The 20596-nt window shown below is 39.5% G+C and overlaps 1 protein-coding gene across 1 annotated transcript; it reads right to left on the bottom strand.

Moving 5' to 3' along the window:
* Positions 1-59: 59 nt before the first annotated feature.
* gtf3c1 (general transcription factor IIIC subunit 1) lies at positions 60-19416 on the bottom strand (the record flags this gene model as incomplete). Its single annotated transcript, XM_083909142.1, has 39 exons — positions 60-368; positions 624-810; positions 908-1539; positions 1689-1975; positions 2061-2165; positions 2732-2871; positions 3145-3795; positions 3898-4070; positions 4613-4706; positions 4793-4852; positions 4942-5054; positions 5139-5223; positions 5301-5443; positions 5565-5707; positions 5807-5915; positions 6031-6092; positions 6294-6381; positions 6469-6601; positions 6915-7020; positions 7133-7316; positions 7563-7659; positions 7740-7837; positions 7942-8087; positions 8278-8610; positions 10117-10241; positions 10757-10860; positions 10958-11111; positions 11212-11336; positions 11428-11570; positions 12904-13286; positions 13376-13428; positions 13728-13843; positions 15500-15679; positions 15830-15953; positions 16037-16133; positions 16519-16662; positions 16745-16921; positions 17804-18013; positions 19196-19416. The coding sequence occupies 39 exons, from the start codon at positions 19414-19416 to the stop codon at positions 156-158; spliced, it is 6738 nt and encodes a 2245-aa protein (XP_083765268.1). The 3' UTR covers positions 60-155.
* Positions 19417-20596: the final 1180 nt, after the last annotated feature.

The following is a 20596-nucleotide window of genomic DNA, read 5'->3' as shown; positions in this document are numbered from 1 at the left end:
CAGAATGGATTCAATTTAATTTCATTATTCATTATTAAAGCATCAGAAACAGTCTTGATTTTTGTTGACCGACTGAACTCCTTGAGGCCTGATCTTCAAAAGCCTGATTACCTTCATGATGTGAATCCTGGTCCAGTCGGATCAGGCGAATGCTTTCATGGTAGAGATTCATTCCAGAAACGTTCGTTGGGTAAGACCCGACAAAGCTGCAGGCAGCAGCTGATGGAGGGCTCATAAAACACAGTGTCTGGAGCCTCAATCTTCTTCTCTGTCTCAGCTCTGACCTGATGCACAGAGCGAGAGAACAGTGAAGGTTTTGGTAATTTGACCAAAGTTCTTTCGGTCACGCAGCCCAGCTCTATCAGTGCCTGCAGAGGAGAGAGGGAGCATAAAACATTAGGATTCAAAGGACATTTTGTAAAAGCCCTTTTTTCTTTTGCTCATATACAGGGGAGCCATTCTAGCTCCACCCTGACCGTACCATTTTTCTCTGGCACCCCAAGGGAAGGGTGCCAAAAAATGTAAGGGTAGGTCCTGATTATTTTGGTACTATTCCTAATGGAAACACAAATAAAACCGTACCATACTGCACCACTCAATGGAAACACATCATTTCTGTTTACCTGCACGAGTTCCAGCACTGCCATTGGCTGCAGCACATCTTTGTAATGTTCCACCAGTGACTGCTGCGTGAGCCCAGGTCGGGACATGATGTGGTAAAGAAGGGCCTCCAGCATGCCCTTACACACCAGGCGGTTCAGCTTCCCGTCCACCATACGCCATGGCCGACTAAGGAAACTGATATTTTCTCTGAGTTGACGGTGGAAAAGGAAAGAAGGAAGAGATTACACACGGGAAAAGTAGAAACAGTTAACTGCAGTAAAATTATGAAAATCACTGTACTTACTCAACATCAGATATTCCTGTTTGGGGAGAATGAGCTTCCTCAACTGTCCTGTTTTCTCTGGATCTCAAACGTCTCTTTTCTTCCTGCCTCACTTCCTCCTCCACCTCTTCCATCTCCTCTCCCGCCTTCTCCTCTTCAGCCTTCTCCTCTCTGGTTTTCTCCTCTCCCGCCTTCTCCTCTTCAGCCTTCTCCTCTCCCGCCTTCTCCTCTTCAGCCTTCCGCTCTCCCGCCTTCTCCTCTTCATGCCATGTCTGCTTTCCACCATCTTCTTTCAAACTACCTTGTCTCTCTCCACTGTCTTCATCCGTCCTCTCCTTCCCATTTTCCATCTGTGGTTCTTGGTCATTCATTTCCTCTCTTACTGTATCTTTTGACTTCTCTTCTGTATCCTGCCCTTTTTTGCTCTCTTCTTTCTCCTCCATGGTAGCTTTTTTGGCAGGTGGCTCCTCCGTCTCCTGTCGGTTTCCCTGTCTGCGTCTCTTCTTGAAAAATGGGAGTCTGTTTGATGAGTAGCGTGTCTGGGACCATTGCTTGGAGTTAATAGTCAGCAGCCATGGCTCAGCGTGCTGTATGAGCACATAATGGACACCCATCGCCCCAACTTTTAACACTTGGCCTTCGTCTTGGAAGTCCTGAAGGAAAAGAACATAATATAAAATTAGGCAAGTAACTAAGAAACCAAATGCTCACTGCACTCCTACTCTGAATGATCAATATTCAATCTAGGGCTCCAACTTCTTTCTTTACTGAAGCCTCCTTAAACATCAGGGTTTTTGTTTACCTTCATGTACATCTGCAGGCTCCTGGTGCGTCCAGACTGAGGCTTGACCAGGTGAGCATAAGTCTGGTAGAGGTCATGCATGTACACACCATTCTCACCAGCTTCATTTAAGCTCCTCCTGATCTGAGCACATGCTTCAATGTCCTGTGGAGTGTATCCTCTTTGCTCAATCAAACGAATGTTACACTCCTCTATGCTGTGTGAAGAGGAGGAGAAACAGATGGAGCTGGTGAGGAAGGAGGGCAGCAGGGAAGGACCACATGTTGTCAAGTCCAGTGGTGGAGAGTCTACAATGTGGAAAGGAGAAAACAAAGAGTTACTTTATGCAGATCAAAATCTTAGTATACATCTGTGAAGTGCATTGGTACTTACTCTCCATAGTGAACATGTGGTGAGAAGGAGTGTTGCGCAGCTGCATTTTTAGAATACATGACTCCACCACAATGTTATCACTGGTGTTGAGGTTACGTATTTGAACTGGAAATAAAACAAAAACAGTGTGAATAATCAAAACAATTAATTGTTTTTCTGAAGGTACTTTTTTTTTTTTTTTTTTTTACAATCAATCAATCATCTGAGAACACAGCAACAGCAAATTCTCACATTTAAGAGGCCCCAATCAGGTCGCTTTTAAGCTAGTATAACAGATTTTTTTTTTACATTCAACTATAAAGATATAATCAAATGTTTCAGCATTTCAGTATAAAAAGGTACTTGACATTACATTGTATGGAAAATGTAATGTGTAATTTGGAAATATAAACTTTTCTGTGGTGTTTAAATCTTGAATTGTCTGGGAACATACTGCAAACAAGAAAAGACAAAAAGAGGCAACAGCAACGTTGCACTAGTAAAGCAAGACCGAAGCAATACTTCCTCCCTCAGTCAAGTCAGTTACCAACAGTTATGCACTGCAGCTTTAAAGCATTCAAAATGACTGAAAACAAACTATCACTCTCTGCAAAGCACTCAGCAGAAAACGCACAATTTTTCTAAGGAAAAACACTAATCTACCTAAATACAAAGTGCAAACTTGACTCTACCTATTCCAGGACGGCAGAATCCTTGCATCATCAGGTACTTGGTGTGTGAGGCTTGATGCGCCTTTACTTCCATCTTCTTTCGTCCCTCACACTCCTCGCCATCCTCTTCATCATCGTCATCGTCTTCCAATGATGGCACACTGGAATATTTACCTCGATTAGTTTTCAGTTGAAATTTGAACAGATTATGACTGCAGGTCACAATAATCACAGTCACAGTTTTGCATTCGTATTTCTGCTCTGTTGATTAACCAATTAATATGTTCCATCTCTAATAGGACAAGACCTACTCTATTAATACCTATTACTGTATTGAGAGTTGTTATAATGTATGTATATTTCTTAATAATATAATATAGGGATGAATAAAGAATGATTATTAAACATATTATGTAAAATAAGTTATATCTCACCTCCTATCGTTGTCCACCAGGTTGTTGTCCACCAGGTTGTTGTCCACCAGGCTGCTGTCCACCAACACCATCTGTTTCGGTATAGACACGTGCACGTTGAGCAGTCCCAGAGTCATTAGGCTGAGGAACACCGCACAGGTTCCGCCTGGAGAATCCAGAGAGAATCTCAAAAGGTCAGATGCATCTGGAGGATCATCAGAAACTGGAGCTGCTGCGTTTGAGGCTGTGTCCACTTCTGATGGCCCTTCTTTGGGCAGATGATCGTGTGTCTGATCTCTGCTGGCTGAATCTTCACCAGAGCTGACAGTAAAGTTTTGATTCTTGGGTTCATCCGTTTTCGCCTCACTGTTCACATCAACCTCCATCAGCTGGTCATTCTCTACGTCCTTTGCTGACTCTGTGTTTACCTCGTTTGTTTTTTTGTCCAGGTGACTCACCGATGTGCCATCAGCCTGACCTCCTCTTTGCTTCTTTTTACTTTTTGACCTTTTTTGTTTCTCCAACACTTCCTCCCCATTGTCTGACCTGCTTTCAGTTTCATGGTAAAACGCAGTGACAGGCCTGTTGTCTCCTTGCCTGTTGTTAATCAAAGTCCTGATAAAGCGGAAGGAATCCGTGCACAGTGTGTGTGGAAAACGCCACGAAAAACACCTGTTTGGGAAAGAGTGTGAAATGAAGTGCCAAAAAAATTAAGCTTCATCAATACAAGTGATCTGAAAATTCACAGTATTTTCATGCAGGATGTTTGTGTACCTGTAGTAGGACTGAGACATCTGGTAGGACATGGGAAGGATGGGCAGCCCACGGTTCTTCTTTGGGCCAAATGGCTGATTGATGCGACGCCGGTTGACTAGACCTTTCTTTCGGCACTGTATGAACACTTGGCACAACAGATCCTGGTTGTATTTACTGTACATGTGAAAGGTCTGGAGGAGAAGAAAGAATAATCTGAGTGTCTTCTGTATTTGTTCATATCGGAAAGTAAAAAACAGAGGAGAGACGATGGACACATTCCTAAAATTGGCATCCACTCTAATTTGAATTAACCTCTATTTCATGATGTCTGTATGGAGGTCAATCACAATACATTTTCATTGTGAACTGTTCCATCATGCTCCTCTGGGGAGCCACTTAAAGATATGACATCATCTAGTATTTCTGCATTAAAATGTCTAAAAACCACTAATACCAACTAAAAAGCCATAAATAATAATCTTCTATACTCGAAAATAAGCCAAGACTCTTCCGTGTGAAGCCGCATATCCACTAATCCAGCAAATATTTCTAAATAAAAGCTGAAAGTTGAAGAAAATGAATAGAAACAGGGAACAAAAAAAATTACTTTGAGGGAGAAGTTTTGTGGCACCAAATCAGAACCTCAATATAATAGAGATTTCAGGCCTCCACAGTAGTCACTAGGTTTAAAGACACAATGCCCCAAAATATATTTGAATGAAATTTAAGATACCTGAAAGGATCTGGATGACTTCATCTGAGTGTTGGTCATGGCCAGAGTGCTCTGGATCAAGTTATGTAACACGATGGCGTGAATGTCATCAGTGCTGCAGTGGACACACAAAATAAACAATTAACTGCCACCATAATAAATTAGTTCACTGGAGCGGAGTCAAAACTTTTTTCTCCTTACCAGTTGAGATCATCTTTGCCCACGACCAGCGTTCTACTCTCAATTGCAGAGACCTTGAACCTGTAACACACATTAAGGACACATCATATTACACACTGCACTTGGCTACTTGTCTTGAGCCAGCACATCAAATTTCCTTCTCTTCTTACCGTGAGAAAAGCTCCCGTTTTGTGTCAGGAATGATCATATCATGACTGCAGAAGACAGAGCTAAACTTCTGTCTAAGAAGCTTTGTGTACTCCAAGAAGGCTTTAGCACAATCCTTAACAACACAAACAGGAATAATCAACAGTTAAAATCAAAAGCCAACAAAAGAGAAATCCGCAACAGCAACACAATAAGACACCTCTAGGTTGTTAGGATCACAAGGTTTCTTCTCCTCCAACTGTCTCATGAGAGCTTTGTCCTGGTAAACCTCAGCCAGACAGATCCTGCAACACATGCTTTGGATGAGAGAAACCGTCTCTGTATTTTGTAATGTAAAATTAGATCTGTAATCTGTACCTACCTGAAGTTCAGAAGCGTCTGAGGATTCTTGAGGATGTAACGTGTGCGACGACCAACAGCAAGAGATGTTTTATCCGCCGATATCTCCAACTCTGCGTGGAGCAGGTCTCTCACAAAACAGTAAGGTACAAACGGCCTCTTTAACTGCAACAAATCAGCAATACAGTAAATTGTTTCCAAGTTATGATCCAGAACTATCTAATCCAACAATGTCCATATGAAATGTGATTTTGTGCGTCTTAAGATCATGTTTGTGAGTGTGTACCTTGCTGTTTAGCAGTTGTGTGGCTACACTGCAGAGCATCATCAGCGAGTCTTCCTGTACAGTCCAATAGACTCGTTGTCGGGTCATCATCTTCAAAGCTTGGTGGTCCTTCTCATCGTGGGCTGGTAAGCGTTTCTTTGGCTCTTTATTGCAAACAATAAACATAAACACAAAACAGTCAGATTTACATCTTTAAATCATCAGAAACAACCTATTATTTTCAAATGGCAGCTGTTCTGCACCTTTCTTCTTCTTCCGTGGGACCTTAACAACCTCCTTTTTGGTTCTCTTCCTCTTCTGTCCCTTTCCACCAAGCACCTGCTTGTTTCTGGTAGAAGGCTCTATCCCCACCTGTTTACAAAGAACAGAAAATGTGGTTGACACCTGAACTCCTTGTTCTTGGCTGCAGTGTTAAAATTTTTTTTAAAAAACAATACAAACAATGTCAATGAAAATGATTTATGACCTGAACGTTTTCAGCCACCACTGATTGCTTGGGTGTTATATAACGAGGTGAAGTAGTTCCTCCTGTAAACACACAGATGTATAGTTATATTATTGCGTGTGTCTGCAAAGTGACAGTGTTCAAGGTTAATTTTATGCGAGAATCAGGGAGAGTGAGGCGCTATACGCTTCCCTCTCTTCTTAGAGGTAAAAAGTATGTGCAACAACATATGAGATGAAAAGGGCATTAAAGAAACATAAACAATTATATTCAAAGCTACTCACCGGCTTTAAAAGCAAACCTGAGAGCATTTTTACTCAACAGGCTCTTTAGTCTGACACTGTGCTCCTTTTCTTCTAAAGCAGTTGTTTTCTAAAATAAAGTACAAATAAATAAACAGATGATACATGTGGCTGACAGTCCAGCTTCACGTGTCTGGCTTGTCTTTTGTTTAAATACCTCTTTGACAAGAAGAAGATGATTGGTCCACAACCAGTTACGTTTCAAGTGTCCAAAAAACTCAGAATCCAAACCTCCTGCTCCTTTACCATCTCCTGGTATAGTCCCTTCATCGCAAACCTCACGACTGCCTCTGCGTGTGTGGACACAACACGACATTTTGAGGAAACTGGTGATACTGGTGGTACTGCATTTGTATAATTTCAACACAAATGCAAAAGCTTCAATTTCAGTTTCTTTGAGTTCAATATAAAACTGGAGAAAGGAATATATGCTCAACTTTAATATCTTCCTAACCGCTGATTCATTCACTCATTCGTCCATTGTCTACCACTGGATAACTAATTAATTCATTGTTAAAAAAATAACAAAACAAACAAAAAAACATCAGTAGATTAAAAAAATTTGAGATTATTACAATGACCCCAACGCCTCACTGGACTTACTTTAGCAGGTATGCCAATCCGACAAACACGTTGCGATCGTGCACAAAAGACGGAGCAGTGTCCTCCTCTGTTTCTCTTGTTACATTTCTCTTGCTCCGGATCACTCCTAAAAATACAAAGAGAGAAAGACATGTCTTAAAATACAGAAGAAACGTTTTACCATAGGATTCACTGTGCTGTGCAGGATTCTGCTCTTGTGTGTGAACATGTGTCAGTACCCAGTGGCGTGTTGAGGCAGACACACATCAGGTCAAACCAGTAGTGTTCCACATCCTCAGCAGTGTTGAAGGTGTACTTGCGTCTCTCAAATGGTTTGTCCGGTGACTCTGTGACAAGCCAGTAGTGAGGCTCAGCGTTGGTGGTGTCTACAATGGTGGCGTTTCGTCTCAGGTATACAAACACCTTGATCGACGCAGGCACGGAGAAAAAGCATTAGATACGAGAGAGAGAACAAACGCTTGATTTCCTTTGAGTGAGTAACCAATTTCTCCATGTGTCATTCATGCTTTATTTAAAACACATGCTTAACTAAGACAGCCTGTGAGGCCAATACTGTGTGTCAGTGTACAATACTGTTTTTAGACAGGTGACAGCGATCCATCTTTTTATTAGCATCTACAGATTTGACTTGATGTGGTCATAGTGTACCTGGTCTTTCTCCATGAACTTTTCTACAGGACCAAACTGCAGCAGACCCATGTAAATCAACCTCTGCAGGTTCTCGTGAAATGCGAACAGGTATCTCCTAAAATATAAAGAACCCGTTAATACAGGTTATAGTTATATGAAGTGATACAGGGCAGGGTGAAAGAGAAAGAACGTCACCGTTTGAAAAGTAGCTGTCTTCTCATTTTGGGGGGCAGGACTCTGACAAGATAATGCTGCTTATCAGGATCATTGAGAAATTCCTCCAGTCCTTCCACCTGTAGGCAAAAAAAAAATCAGAAAATATTTTTAAACATACTATACTGAATATATTATATATATATAAATTATTGTTTAGTGTGGTGTTACAACATTGGCTCACCTTATAGTTGATCTGTATGACCTGAATGAAGAGGGAGAGAGGCAGACAGAGAAGTAGGTCGCCTACCATTGCCCAGCCACTGCCAAACCCTTTACGTACACGCACAGGCGGAATGAATTTCTTCCAGGACTCATCAGCAGCATACACTACCAAACACAGACGATTACAGAATCATCAACATAGAGTCACACTGACTTTTTATTAAATGGGCTAAAAGTAAAGTTCATCTTTTTGGGATTCAAACAAGATGAATGCATATTAATCTTACATAGAGCCCCTTTAATAAAATGGAATGCATAAAAGGATCATTTAAAATCCCAAATATGACCGTCTCACCTTTCATATCAGACTGAGCGTGACCAGGTGTTGCTTCCTTACTCTTGTTCTCTTCATCGCCTGCTGTCACATCCATTTTGGACTCAGTGGAATCTGCCGTTTTAGACGTTTGAGTTTGTCCATCTGAGATTTGTGTGTCTTTCAGATCCTGTTTTTCATGGCTGCCTGGGTTTGGGGCTGCAGGGCTGTGTAGGTTTGCCAGTGTTTCAGTGGTTGAGTCAGCGCAGCCATGTCTCTGTGGATGTCCGTAGAGCAAGTACCAGAGAAAATTGTGAATGACCCGTAGACGATGCATCTTAGGCTGGAAGCCAAAGCTCTTACCCAGGCCTTTAACTGGGGGAACAGAAGACACAGAACATACCATGAGGACAAATATTTGAGAAGAAAATGATCATCTTGAAAGTGACCATAGTTTTTCCCAGCTGTGAAAGTGAATTTGAAGACGTTGTGCACTTATTATACAATACTGTATAAATGTAACATTTCAATTACATTCTCTGATTGTTGTTATGGAAATATAAGCACTTTAAGCGTCTGCCTTTGGAAAATAATAATAATATAATATAAAAACAAAGAGTCAATGCACTAAAGTTCTGGAACATTATGTCCAAATTAGGGCTGTCAAAATTAACGCGCAGAATGATTAATTTGTGGAATTAACGCGTTAATTTTTTTTAACGCATTAACGCACTTTCTCACTTTCAGGAGAGAAAGAGTAGAGTAGACGTGCAGTTTATGAACAGTCAAGACAGGCAACTGCTTGGGGCCCCGAGCCGATAGGGGGGCCTAAACTCCCCAGTGAGCAGCTGCATCCCCGTCCCCCTTAAACAACAATGACATCTCAGTAGGAAACCCCCCTAACGGGGCCCCACGTCACCTCACGTTAACCTGTGTGAAGTTATCGTTCTGCAAGTTGTAAATGAAGCTGAAGGAAAATGAAGAGGAGTTATCAATCAGGAAGTTGGAAGAGGAAGAAAAAAACAGGATGAAGAAAAAAGAAAGAAAGACACAGTTGTAAGTGGCGCAGATAATGATATAATCATAACATTAACAGTCATTGTCTAAATAACGGGGACACAGACAGCAGCTAACATTAGCGTCAGAATGCTAGCTGACGCTAACGCTAACTAGTAGAAGCAGTGCTTCAAAGGTGCTGATGAGGAATTTCCTGCTGTGGGTTAGTAAGAATACTTTACATTTTGTTTATAATGTGAGTTATTTACAGTGTAATGTGTAGTTTTTTAAAAAGTTTTTTCTAAGTTATTTACAGTATTTTATTTTTGCTATTTATTTATATTGTCTTATAATGTGGGTTCTTTACAATGTAATGTTTATTTTTTACTAAGTTTGTAAAGGTTTTTACAAGTTATTTACAGTATTTAATTGTTCTTTACATTTATATTTTCACATACTTTATTTATGTCTCTGTTCCTACAACAACATAAAGAGAAAATTCGAATTTTTCAGGCATATTTACGAATGGTAATTAATCGTGATTAATCGTGATTAATCCACAGCTACCCTGTGATTCATCTGATTAAAAATGTTAATCTTTTGACAGCCCTAGTCCAAATATATCAGGTCATGTTACAGAATTTCCTGTTTTGTTTTTTTTTACATTCATATGTAAAGTTTTGATTTCACTGTATTATCAATTGTCAATGAAATCTCTCTTAAATCGAATTATTTCATAAATCAAATAATCCAGCAATTCAGCATTCTTCTTTATTCAGATTTGTATTATTATTGTTATTCTCATTCATTTGTTATTTCAGTTTCTTGTGCTGAAACCATCAAATTCTGGTTGTTGAGAAAATAATGAACTCCTGTATAATATACCTGTAGTGGGGTTGAAGTTGTCATTGTCTTTTTTACTCTTGCTCGCCTTGCTCTTTGGGCCTTTATTAGGTTTTCCCAGCAAATCCATGTACTCTCTCTTTTCTTTCTCTTCAGCTTGCTGCAGCCTGAGTGACAGCAATGGAAGACAAAAGACATGTTAGCAGAATCAAGAAACAAGGCACAAAGCTGTTGCTGTTGCTACAGATTTAAAGTCTGTACCACAGTATACACTACATTTCCACTGAATAAATAAATTAAGGAAAGAGACCATAACAAACATCACATCATGACTAGACTAAGACAATCTACTAATAATAATCTATGTGCTAATAACATTAATCTTTCTTTATACAGCCCTTTTCTTAACAATGTTAGATAACACTCAAATTGAACTTAATCAAATATCTCATGGCGTTATGCATAGTAAGGCAGCAAATAAATAGAAAGAAACCCAACGGATCACACAGTGAGCAAGCGGTATGCATCAATGGAGAGAAAAAAAACACCCCTTTAAAAGGAGGAAATCTCTGGCAGAACTGGACTCAGAGATGTGCAGATATCTGCATCGGCTGCTTGGGGTGAATGATTAATGGGGGACAGTTGAGACTTGGGGGACAAAAGATACTAGGGTTTTGCTCACCGTCCTGCTGTGTAAGAGCTGGAGATTTTGAAGCGGACCTGCTCAATAAGTCGTTGCAAGAGGTCATCACTGGGCTGAACAGATGGATGGACAACCATCTCAACCTGTGTGCAGATCAATGTTGTTTTATTTTCCAACAAGACGCCAGTGCAAAAAAAGTAAACAACCAATGTCAGGTGTGGAAATGTAACAGGCTCATACCTTCTTAGTAATCCCATCCTGTATGACAGTGGTCGTGAAAATCTTAAGCAAGCCTTCTCTAGACAAACTACGAACAAGACGTAAAATTGTTTTCTTGCAACACTTGGAGCTGACACCATCCTGCTTCTCCTCATCATTGATCATCTTTTGTAGTCTGGGAAAATGACAGAATATTGAATTTTATTTATTTGTTGTCTCCACAAAAAAAAACTGCGATGAAGGAATCAAATGAATGAAAATTAAGACAAACTCACGGGAAAAGACCCTCTATGACTTTTAAGCTGCGGACAGCCTCGACGATCAGGTTCTTCCTCTTCAACAGACGGTATGTCTCATGAGACCTTGGTGCAGTATTTCTGGGTCTTGATCGATGTCTTTTCTGGAGGAGGTGGATTAAATCATTATTTTCATATACTCATGGAGGTATATGGACGAGGACCCTGTTCTCGGGGGGTGTGGAAAAAACTGACCTGGACCTTCTGGACCTTTTGCGAACGATCCTCTTCAACATCCACAACATGAATTACTGGAGGTATTTCGGCTGATGTCACAGTCTGAGGTGCAGGGCTGCCAGAGGCCAACTTAGATTGATCTTCTGCAGTTCCAGCTTGTTCTGATAGAGGAGACAATGATTGAGAAGAAAGCATTATTAATACTGTATAATCTCATGGAAATGTAACAAATCAAAATATTAAACAATGCTAAAAAAATGCTTTAACATAAAACGAAAAATACGACTCAGGAAAATTTGTTTTGGTTATGTATCCCCTGACAGAAAATATGCATTTCCTGGTTGTACCTTCACTGTCTCCTTTTTGAGCTGATTCCATTAACATACTTATAATTAATGTTTTGATAATAAAGCAGGTAGTCTGTGCTGATGAGTGCACAGATAACAGCTTCACAGCAATAACAAGCACAGCAATTATTTGCTTAGGATCTGATAGATGGTTACATTCCCAACTATTTGCGAACAGGTTCAGCATATCAGCAATGTGACAGATAACTTTGTGTTTACCGCTGCCTCCAAGTGGCCAAAATAATATCTCAGGTCTAGGGATTAACTTGTTTCAGCAACTCTGAGGACAGTTATGTCCCTTTGAAGAGTGATGTATATTTTTAACTTCTTCTACACGGTAACAAACACAGACATGCTGCATACCCACAGAAAGGTCAGAAACTCGGCTAAAAGCTCATATAAACCATTCTTATGTTCACGAAAGAGGAGAATTCACAGATTCCAACGGTACCATTTTTGTCACTCTGCGACTAAGATTCACGGATCCAGCCCCAAAATAAGAGCAAAACAACAACTCACTTTCAAGAAATACAAGCAGAAATGTTGTCCTACCTTTGCTGTTTATCAAAACCAACTATTTACCCACTTCTAATGAAGAACTACACTTTCCAGCATTCTTTGAGGACAAGTCCCAGACTGATTGATCATTACAGTAAATTATTATGACAATTAAAAGGGTTTTAATAATTTTGTACCTAAGAAATCTCAACTAGCACAGATGGTGCCAAACGAGAGAACGCAGAGACATCTCTTTACCAAAACCTCTGTCATTTGACACTGCTTCACTTAAGCAGCAGACTTTGCACAGCTCATGTCCACATGTTGTTACAAGACCTCCATGCGTTTTTAAGCTCCTACTGCCTATTTTAAAGGTGATATTTGCTTTAAAATGCAATCTTTTTTTAGGCGAGAGAAAAAAATCCTTCATTTATGCTGTGTTCCATGTGCATTTACTCTGACACAGTGGCATCTACAGAAGAAGAGGAAGAGAAGAGGTTAAACAACAATTTCTGGGAATGACCAGTTCTGGGAGCATCAGGTCATACTGGTCTTGGATTGCCTGCATGCTGGGGATTCACCTGAACGATTGTGTCCCTTTTAAACAACATTATGTTATGAAAAGAGCAACGCTTTGATGAAAACTCACTTTCAACTGGTGGCAGTTGTATTTCTGTTGTGTCAGGTTGTGCCTCCTTTACTGTCACAACTGTTTTCCCTGTTGACTTTCTTGTGGCTCCCGACTTTATTCTTGCTTTATCTTTGCCTTGATTCAACTCTTCATCTCCCACTTCCACTGCTCCAGTGTCAAGAGACAGCCCGGCCTCTTCGGTATCTTTGTCTCCTTCTCGACCTGCTTTCTCAATTTTCTGCACTGCAGGACGTTTGTTTTTTCCTTTCTCTGTTGACTTTGCACATGGTGGTATTTTAGGGGCGACCTGTGCTGATGTTTGCGGTGCAGAGGAATAGAGGAGTTTCTTGCGTTCCTGCTCCTTTTCAAAAAGCTGAATCTGATTACTTGCACCAACACACCTGTTGAAAGAATGGAGCACAGCAATATTGGGATTTATATTTGATACGGTAAAAACCTGAAAATCTATTGTAATAAATGCGATGCATACTTATGGGTGATATAATTTGTAGTCCTCTGCCGGCCGACATCCACCATGAATCCCTGCAGGATAATGTGTGCACACATAGAAACAACTTGATATTGTAATACGATATATAGATAAATAATCATCAGCACTTTTGAAATTCTCAGGTTCGGAATGAACAGCTGCTACAATCTACAGATAGACTCTGAAATGTGTCTAAACTGTAAAACTATACTAATATCAATGGTTTCATTTTTAATAACATGATATTGTATTATTAATGCTTGGGAATAAAAAGTATAATCGGAACCTGTTCAGGAAAAATAAATATTTTTGATGGGAAATTAAATTTTGTATATGGGAAAACATGGGTTACCTTAATTAAACCTTCCCTCTCAAGTCTTCGGCAGAGCATACGTGATTCCAGTTTACCAACATTCAGTCTGTATGTGATATCAGCCTGGGGGGTTCCCTTTGTGCCACAGGATGATACTGCATAAAAACATAACAGAGGTTACAATTTTGATAATATTCAATAATCATTTGGAAATTTACAGTGTAGTTGGCAGCTTTAAGGTTAACAAATTCAAAGTGAGTGTTCAAATACAGCCATATGAGTAGAGGTAGACTGATTAATTGGCTGATATTTGCCATTTTTATTACAAAATCTGCATTGACCGATTACCATTTATTACAAATTACCTATTTTTGTTCTCAGAAACTTGATAAAAACTTATTTTTTTCCATCCAATAATTTTCTTTTTGATGACCAGTTTCATCCATCCATCCATCCATTATCTACCGCTTTATCCTCCACCAGAGGGTCACGGGGGGTGCTGTGCCGATCTCAGCAGACATTGGGCGACAGGCGGGGTACACCCTGGACAGTTCGCCAGTCCATCACAGGGCCACATAGAGACAAACAACCAATCACTCACACACTCACAACTACGGTCAATTTAGAGTGACCAATTCACCTAATCCCCATATCGCATGTTTTTGGACTGTGGGAGGAAGCCGGAGAACCCGGAGGAAACCCACGCACACACGGGGAGAACATGCAAACTCCTTGCAGAAAGGCCCTTGTTCCGAAGTTGATCCAAACGGGGCTCGAACCCAGGAACCCGGGTCTTCTTGCTGCAAAGGCAAGAGTGCTAACCACTACACCAACCGTGGGCCCTGACCAGTTTCATGTTTTTGATATTTAGTTCATACATTATTTTTTATTTTAAAATATTGTATATAAATGCACTGCAGAGATAAAATGTATTTTGGTGAAACAGAACATTAATGCTGTACAATACAATATTTAAAAGAATAAATCTTTATCCATTATCGGCTGCCAGGATTCCTAAGAATGGGCATCAGCCAAAGAAAAACCTATACTGCTCAACCTCTGTACATGACGTAAACCATCTTAAAGAATTCAAAGGAACATGCATCACCCAAGTTAGGACATCCCTTAATTAACAAATACAATCAAGACAGCAGGAGAACTAAAAATATCTAAAAACATGGTGTTGTTCGAACATGGAATTAGTATTACAGTAGTAAAATATTAGTATACAATGATCTGCCAGTGTCTATACTACTATACTAATGCATAGGGATGCACCAAAATGTAAATTGTTGGCCGAAACCAAAAATCAGGAAACACTTGGCCGAAAACTGTAACCAAAACGGCAAAAGACATTATTATGCCAATTCTCTACCATTGTTTTTTTATTTTATTTTTTTTAATCGTTTCATTCACGTTCCAAACTGATCTTGGACAGACTCTAAGCGGGAATAGAAAGGTGCGTGCCGGCCGCAGTTTTTTCATAAGTCATCACAACATCCTTTTGGTGGTTTTGTTTTGGAGATAAAAGTCTTTTGGCCGAAACGAAAATGGCTTTTTTGGTAATGTACGGCCAATAGTTTTCTGTGCATCCCAACTAATGCAATAGTATATTTACACTCCCAGGCTTGTTTGAGACAGTCAACTGGTGCCTCCATCAGTAATCAAATATATCATACATTCCAAAATTAGGAATTTAGATTGCACGAAAGTGAGTTGTGATAGTTTGAACAAAAACTGTGATGCGAGTATTTTCACTACACAATTCATTTGATTTCTGAGTCAATAGAAATGGGATTGATGAACTGTACCAATGTGATAAGCCTGTGACAGGAGATCCTTCTCCATGATTCGCCCCTCAGGAGGAAAAGCTCTATTCCTTCCTCTACTGTCATCTTCCTCTTCCTCGTCATCGTCGTCATCATCGTCAGGGACACCTTTCTTTGAGTATGGCTTCAACAGTCTCACACAGCGCACAAGCAATTTACTCCCTAAGAAACACAAGTTTTTTTTTTAAGAAACCAAGTGGCTCAATGACTGAAAAAAATTACAAAAATCATATTTCTGTCAGAAAAACAATGCCTTATGCATTCTTTAATTCGTTATGTCACTTTTATATTTGTGCTTTGCTCACAAATTACCGTTTTTGCTGAGGATGCGCTTGGCGGTGGGATCAAATTCCTCCACGGTGAACTGACAAAACTCAACCAACTTTGCAGTTCGCATGTACTGAAATACACGCTTAGTCGTGCCTTCATTCACATTCTGCATGTAAACATACAATTATTACAACATACCATCATAGAAACACAGACTTAATGTCAACAAACACTCAGAGAGATACTCACAAGCTGTTTTTTTACTGCGAGCAAAGACGCACACTGACCAGGTACCTGCTGGAGGAGGTTGGACACTTGCTCCATGAGTATGTTATACTTACTCTTCCTGAAAGAGCAGAAGTGAAAAGAAGACACATTTTTTAAATGTTGTGAAAGCAATTTTAAAGTCTCAATTATATTAAAATCAGGTTCTGATTACTAGATTAGGGAATTAGATATCCAATTGATTCACATTTGTGTGCAGTATTTGGTATAAAACAGAATTTAATACTGAATTTTGACACAAGATAGTCTGAGCCAACAACCTCCCACAGTTCAAAAACATGCAGATTTGAGTTTAAGACAAATTGAACACTCTAAATTGACCGTAGGTGTGAGCTACTACATTTCTTTTTCAATTATCCAGTTAAAACAATGAACCATTAGTCAAAAACCTGAAATAAAAAGTAAACAACAAACAAGACTAACAGTTTGGTACAAAAAAACCACACCTGTAAACATGGAAGCATTTAAGGAGCAGAAGTATGGAGTGTTGCTGTTGCCCCGTCTTTAATCGTCTGACATGGGACTGCATGCTGACCAATCCATGTTTGACAAGAGACTTCCTCATGTAGTGCAACTTTCGAGCATCGGTCCTATTGAAACACACCACGTGTTATGAAATGAACAAACAAACATTACCTAGGGGTGAATATGAGCCAGAGTTAAATCTCCTACTTGAAAGAGTGTCCATGCAGTTCACTCTGCAGCGCCCCTTGCCAGCGTGCTCGCCCTACTCTTTCCAACAAACAGAAAGAATCATCATTGAGTTTCAAATCAGGATCGCCCTCGCTTCCAATCAGAGTACGGAATCGCAGATTTTGAGACGCCACCACAACAAGCTTGCGGCCGTATCTGAGGAAGAAAAAAGGGAAATGTTCAACAGAGGTACAGCTGCACTTAAGATACTTGTATATTAACTTTTTCACATAGCGTATGGTTCTTCATACATATGCTTAATACAATTATTTTTGTTTTTTTTATATAACTAAATACATATACAGAGAGAAGATCCTGTCAACATGTTGATAACATTTAAAATGTCTTTCAATTTGATGATTCATAAGTTTTATTCATCGTATCGCTGTTTTTTCAACTCACTGACCGTGAATTTCCATGTTGAAATTTGTTTTCATGGTTATCATGGCTTATAGCTGCAGCACATTATTTTTTTAATTTTATTTTGTTATTTTTCTGCCTCTGTTTGGTCTTAATAATGTGTATTCTGTGTCCTTCATCTGCAAACAGGCTCTGCCAAATAATGCTACCAGACCTGAGTTAGGGAGTGCTTTGTGTGTATATAGCAGCACAGCAGGGGTGGGTGGGAATAAGAAGCATTGATCCAGTCAGGCTGTTGAATGACCTGGTTTTGTGAGCAACAGAATTCACCACTGAAACCGTTTGATAGCTTCTTTGCGTTTTCAGTCATCCAAGTTCACTAGCTCAACATAACCGTTGCCTCCGTCTGTCTCAACATTCAATAAAACAAAAAAAGCTTTCTATGTACAGTGAGGAAATGCTGATGGAAGACACCCAACCCTAACCCACTTAGAAACAGTTGTGTGGAGCTGATACACTGTGTGAACAGATATTAGTTTATATTTAAAAGGCATGCACTGAGTAAAAACCACTGCATTAAATACATATTCGGTGGTCCATGACACCGATTTTAAGTATAGGAAGCGGGAAGTCAGGAAATAAATGTCACTCCAACTATTTCCAACAATGTAAACCAACCTTTGCAGAGCCTCCTCCAAATTAATCAACGGTGTTAGGGACTTGGAGCGGACATGCTTTGTGATTTCTGTCCTCTCCTTAAAGTGACAACACGAGCCCTGTATCCCATTCTTATTTTCTAGAATGATGTGGATAGGGTAGATGTCTTTCTTCAAGTCAAAACTTTCCTCCATTGTTTCAATGCCTGTGTCTGGGTCGATGTGTGCAAACCTGAAAACACACACACAAGAAGCAAAAAAAATTTGGACAAGAAAATGTATAACACATAGATATAGATATACTTTGTTGATGTTGGGAAATTTGTCTTGAGCTCAACACAGCTTAGGCCAATTGACATAATGCACCAGACATGCATATATAAAACACATTAACAACGGTAAAAGAAAATCATAAAAACAATAAGAATAAAATCAACCGCCCCATAGCAAACTCAATGCAAATGAGCTCTTAAAACAATTAGATTTGCAGTGTTGAACTCTGCATCATCTGCCTGATGGAACAACCCATGTATTGAATAGGATTCTCTGTGCATGTTTAAGTTCATACAGAAGTCTGTAATGATCTTTACTGGTGATTTTCACTGCAGTCTGGACTAACTTTGTTAGCTCGGCTTTGGGAGAATAAGGTTCCAGAATCATAATACCATATCTAATGACACTATCCTAGAAAACCTCATAAAACATAAATATAATTTTATGATCAACGCCATCATACAGGTGCACTGAACAAACCGTTCCAAGTCTATGACATGCAATACCACACAAATTAAACAAATTCCCAAATTTTTTTTACCTGGTTACGCTCACTTAATAAGTGAACACTAAAACATGGAAATACCGTCCCTGGCCACATTAGGTACACAGAACGAATCAAGGAGTTGCACATGGTGAGGTATGCTTTGGACCATCTGCTACAACTTTCAAAGTATTGTGCACTCAGAGATGGATTACTGTATTATAGTCCTTAGCAGTAGAGTGATTTGAACTAATGCAGCCTTTCACACCACTCCGGTGATTCTCATCTTACCTCTGTGATCAACAAGGCAGAGGTTGCCCTGATGATAATGATAAAATGATGATTACAAAAAACAATGATGAATAATAATAAAGAGCATATATCCAGAGGGCAGCAGTTCCCTCTGGATATAATGCTCTGTTTTGTTTTTTATCATTGTCTGTAAACTGTATAACTTATACAGAGCTATACATGAGTTATACATCTATACATGTATAACTCTCACCACGACACGGCACAATGCTAAAAAGCAGATGAACAGGTGTTCATAATAATAAAAGTCGACACCTATAAAAACCTGAAAAAAGTCAGCACTTGTAGTTATTTGTTATTATTGTTTTTTGTCATACAAACACAACACGGCACACATAAACTCACCTGTCGATCGGCAGAACATCTTCCCTGTCCTCCGGGAGCTCATAAAAAGTCAGGTCGGTGTTGTGGATTAGGTACTTCCAGATGAACTCCTTGGAGCAGTCGTCAAACTTGAAGGGAAAGGTGGGCTTTCTCGCCTCTAACCGAACCCACAAAGAGGGTATGGTTATCCCGTCCAGTCCCTCCAAAGCCACTTCATCCGCGACTGCACTCAACGCATCCATCGTCTGTGCACCACCGGGGCTAACAATATCAACTAGCAAACATGCTAACTCTGAAAACCTCTAGCTAGCTAGTTATCTGGTTGTGTGGTCGTCCTCTTATCATAAACTATCTGTACATTAACATAAAGAATATGTGCGTTGGCTTTGAGTGTGACAAACACTTTTTCGCTCCCTTTTTCTCCAGCATGTGCGCAAAATAACCCCCAAAATATGGCAGTCCTTTGATGTGTCGCCTGTTTACTTGCATGCGTCAAAATCTTCTTCTTCTTTTAATGCATTTCCAGCAGGCTGTGCTCCGAGGAGCGCAGTGCTGCCCTCCAGAGGATGAAGCGTTACTCTTTATGCTACACTTTCGGTCTCAATCATTTTGGTCTAATAATAATAGTAAACTTACAATAACTTAAAAATATTTTATATTTATATTTATATATTCTACCGTAAAATGAAAAAAACATCTCTTCTTCTGTTTATTTATTTATTGTTGTTTGTATAGCGAGAAAAGTGGAACCACATCAAATTCCTTGTTTGTGTGCACAAACTTAAATAATAAAAATAATGAATAAATCTGATTCTGATAATTAATGTTTTTTTTAATTGTTGTGAAATGTGTATAGTTTCATATCATAACAAACCCTTAGAAATGCTGTGAAATATCATCATGAATATCATGATTGCGTGATCGTAATGGAATACTGTGTATGATTTTAAACTAACTTCAGGGGGCAACTCAAGTCACAAAAATAAGTCACCAGTGGGGAAAAAAAACAACTGTTCAGTAAAGGTGGGTGGCATGAGCTTAAAATAACATCAAGATATTAAATCATGATAACATTATAACAAAATGATGATGATATTTCACATAATTTCAAAATAAAAGGATTTGTGTTGATGTATCTTTCATGATAAAATCATATTTATGATGCAAAATTACTGCATGGGCTGCATGAAATCCCTTGGAGGGGCATACATTTGAGACCTCTGACATTAAGCCTATAAGAGTGGAGACATTTTAGGACTGCACTACCAATAGTTTGGACATTTTTCTCTGCTGCGAAGATAGACTGCACAAACTGTTGCCCCTCACTTTTGTCTTACAGGAGAATAAAACAAGGACTGTTTCCTACACAGAGCATCTGGGTGTTCACCAATCACTTTCAAATAATGTCCCAGTCTTTAGCCG

This window comes from Microchirus variegatus (genome assembly GCF_963457635.1).
Source record: "Microchirus variegatus genome assembly, chromosome: 23".
Classification (NCBI taxonomy): Eukaryota; Metazoa; Chordata; class Actinopteri; order Pleuronectiformes; family Soleidae; genus Microchirus; species Microchirus variegatus.
This window is presented reverse-complemented; position numbering and strand designations above follow the sequence as displayed.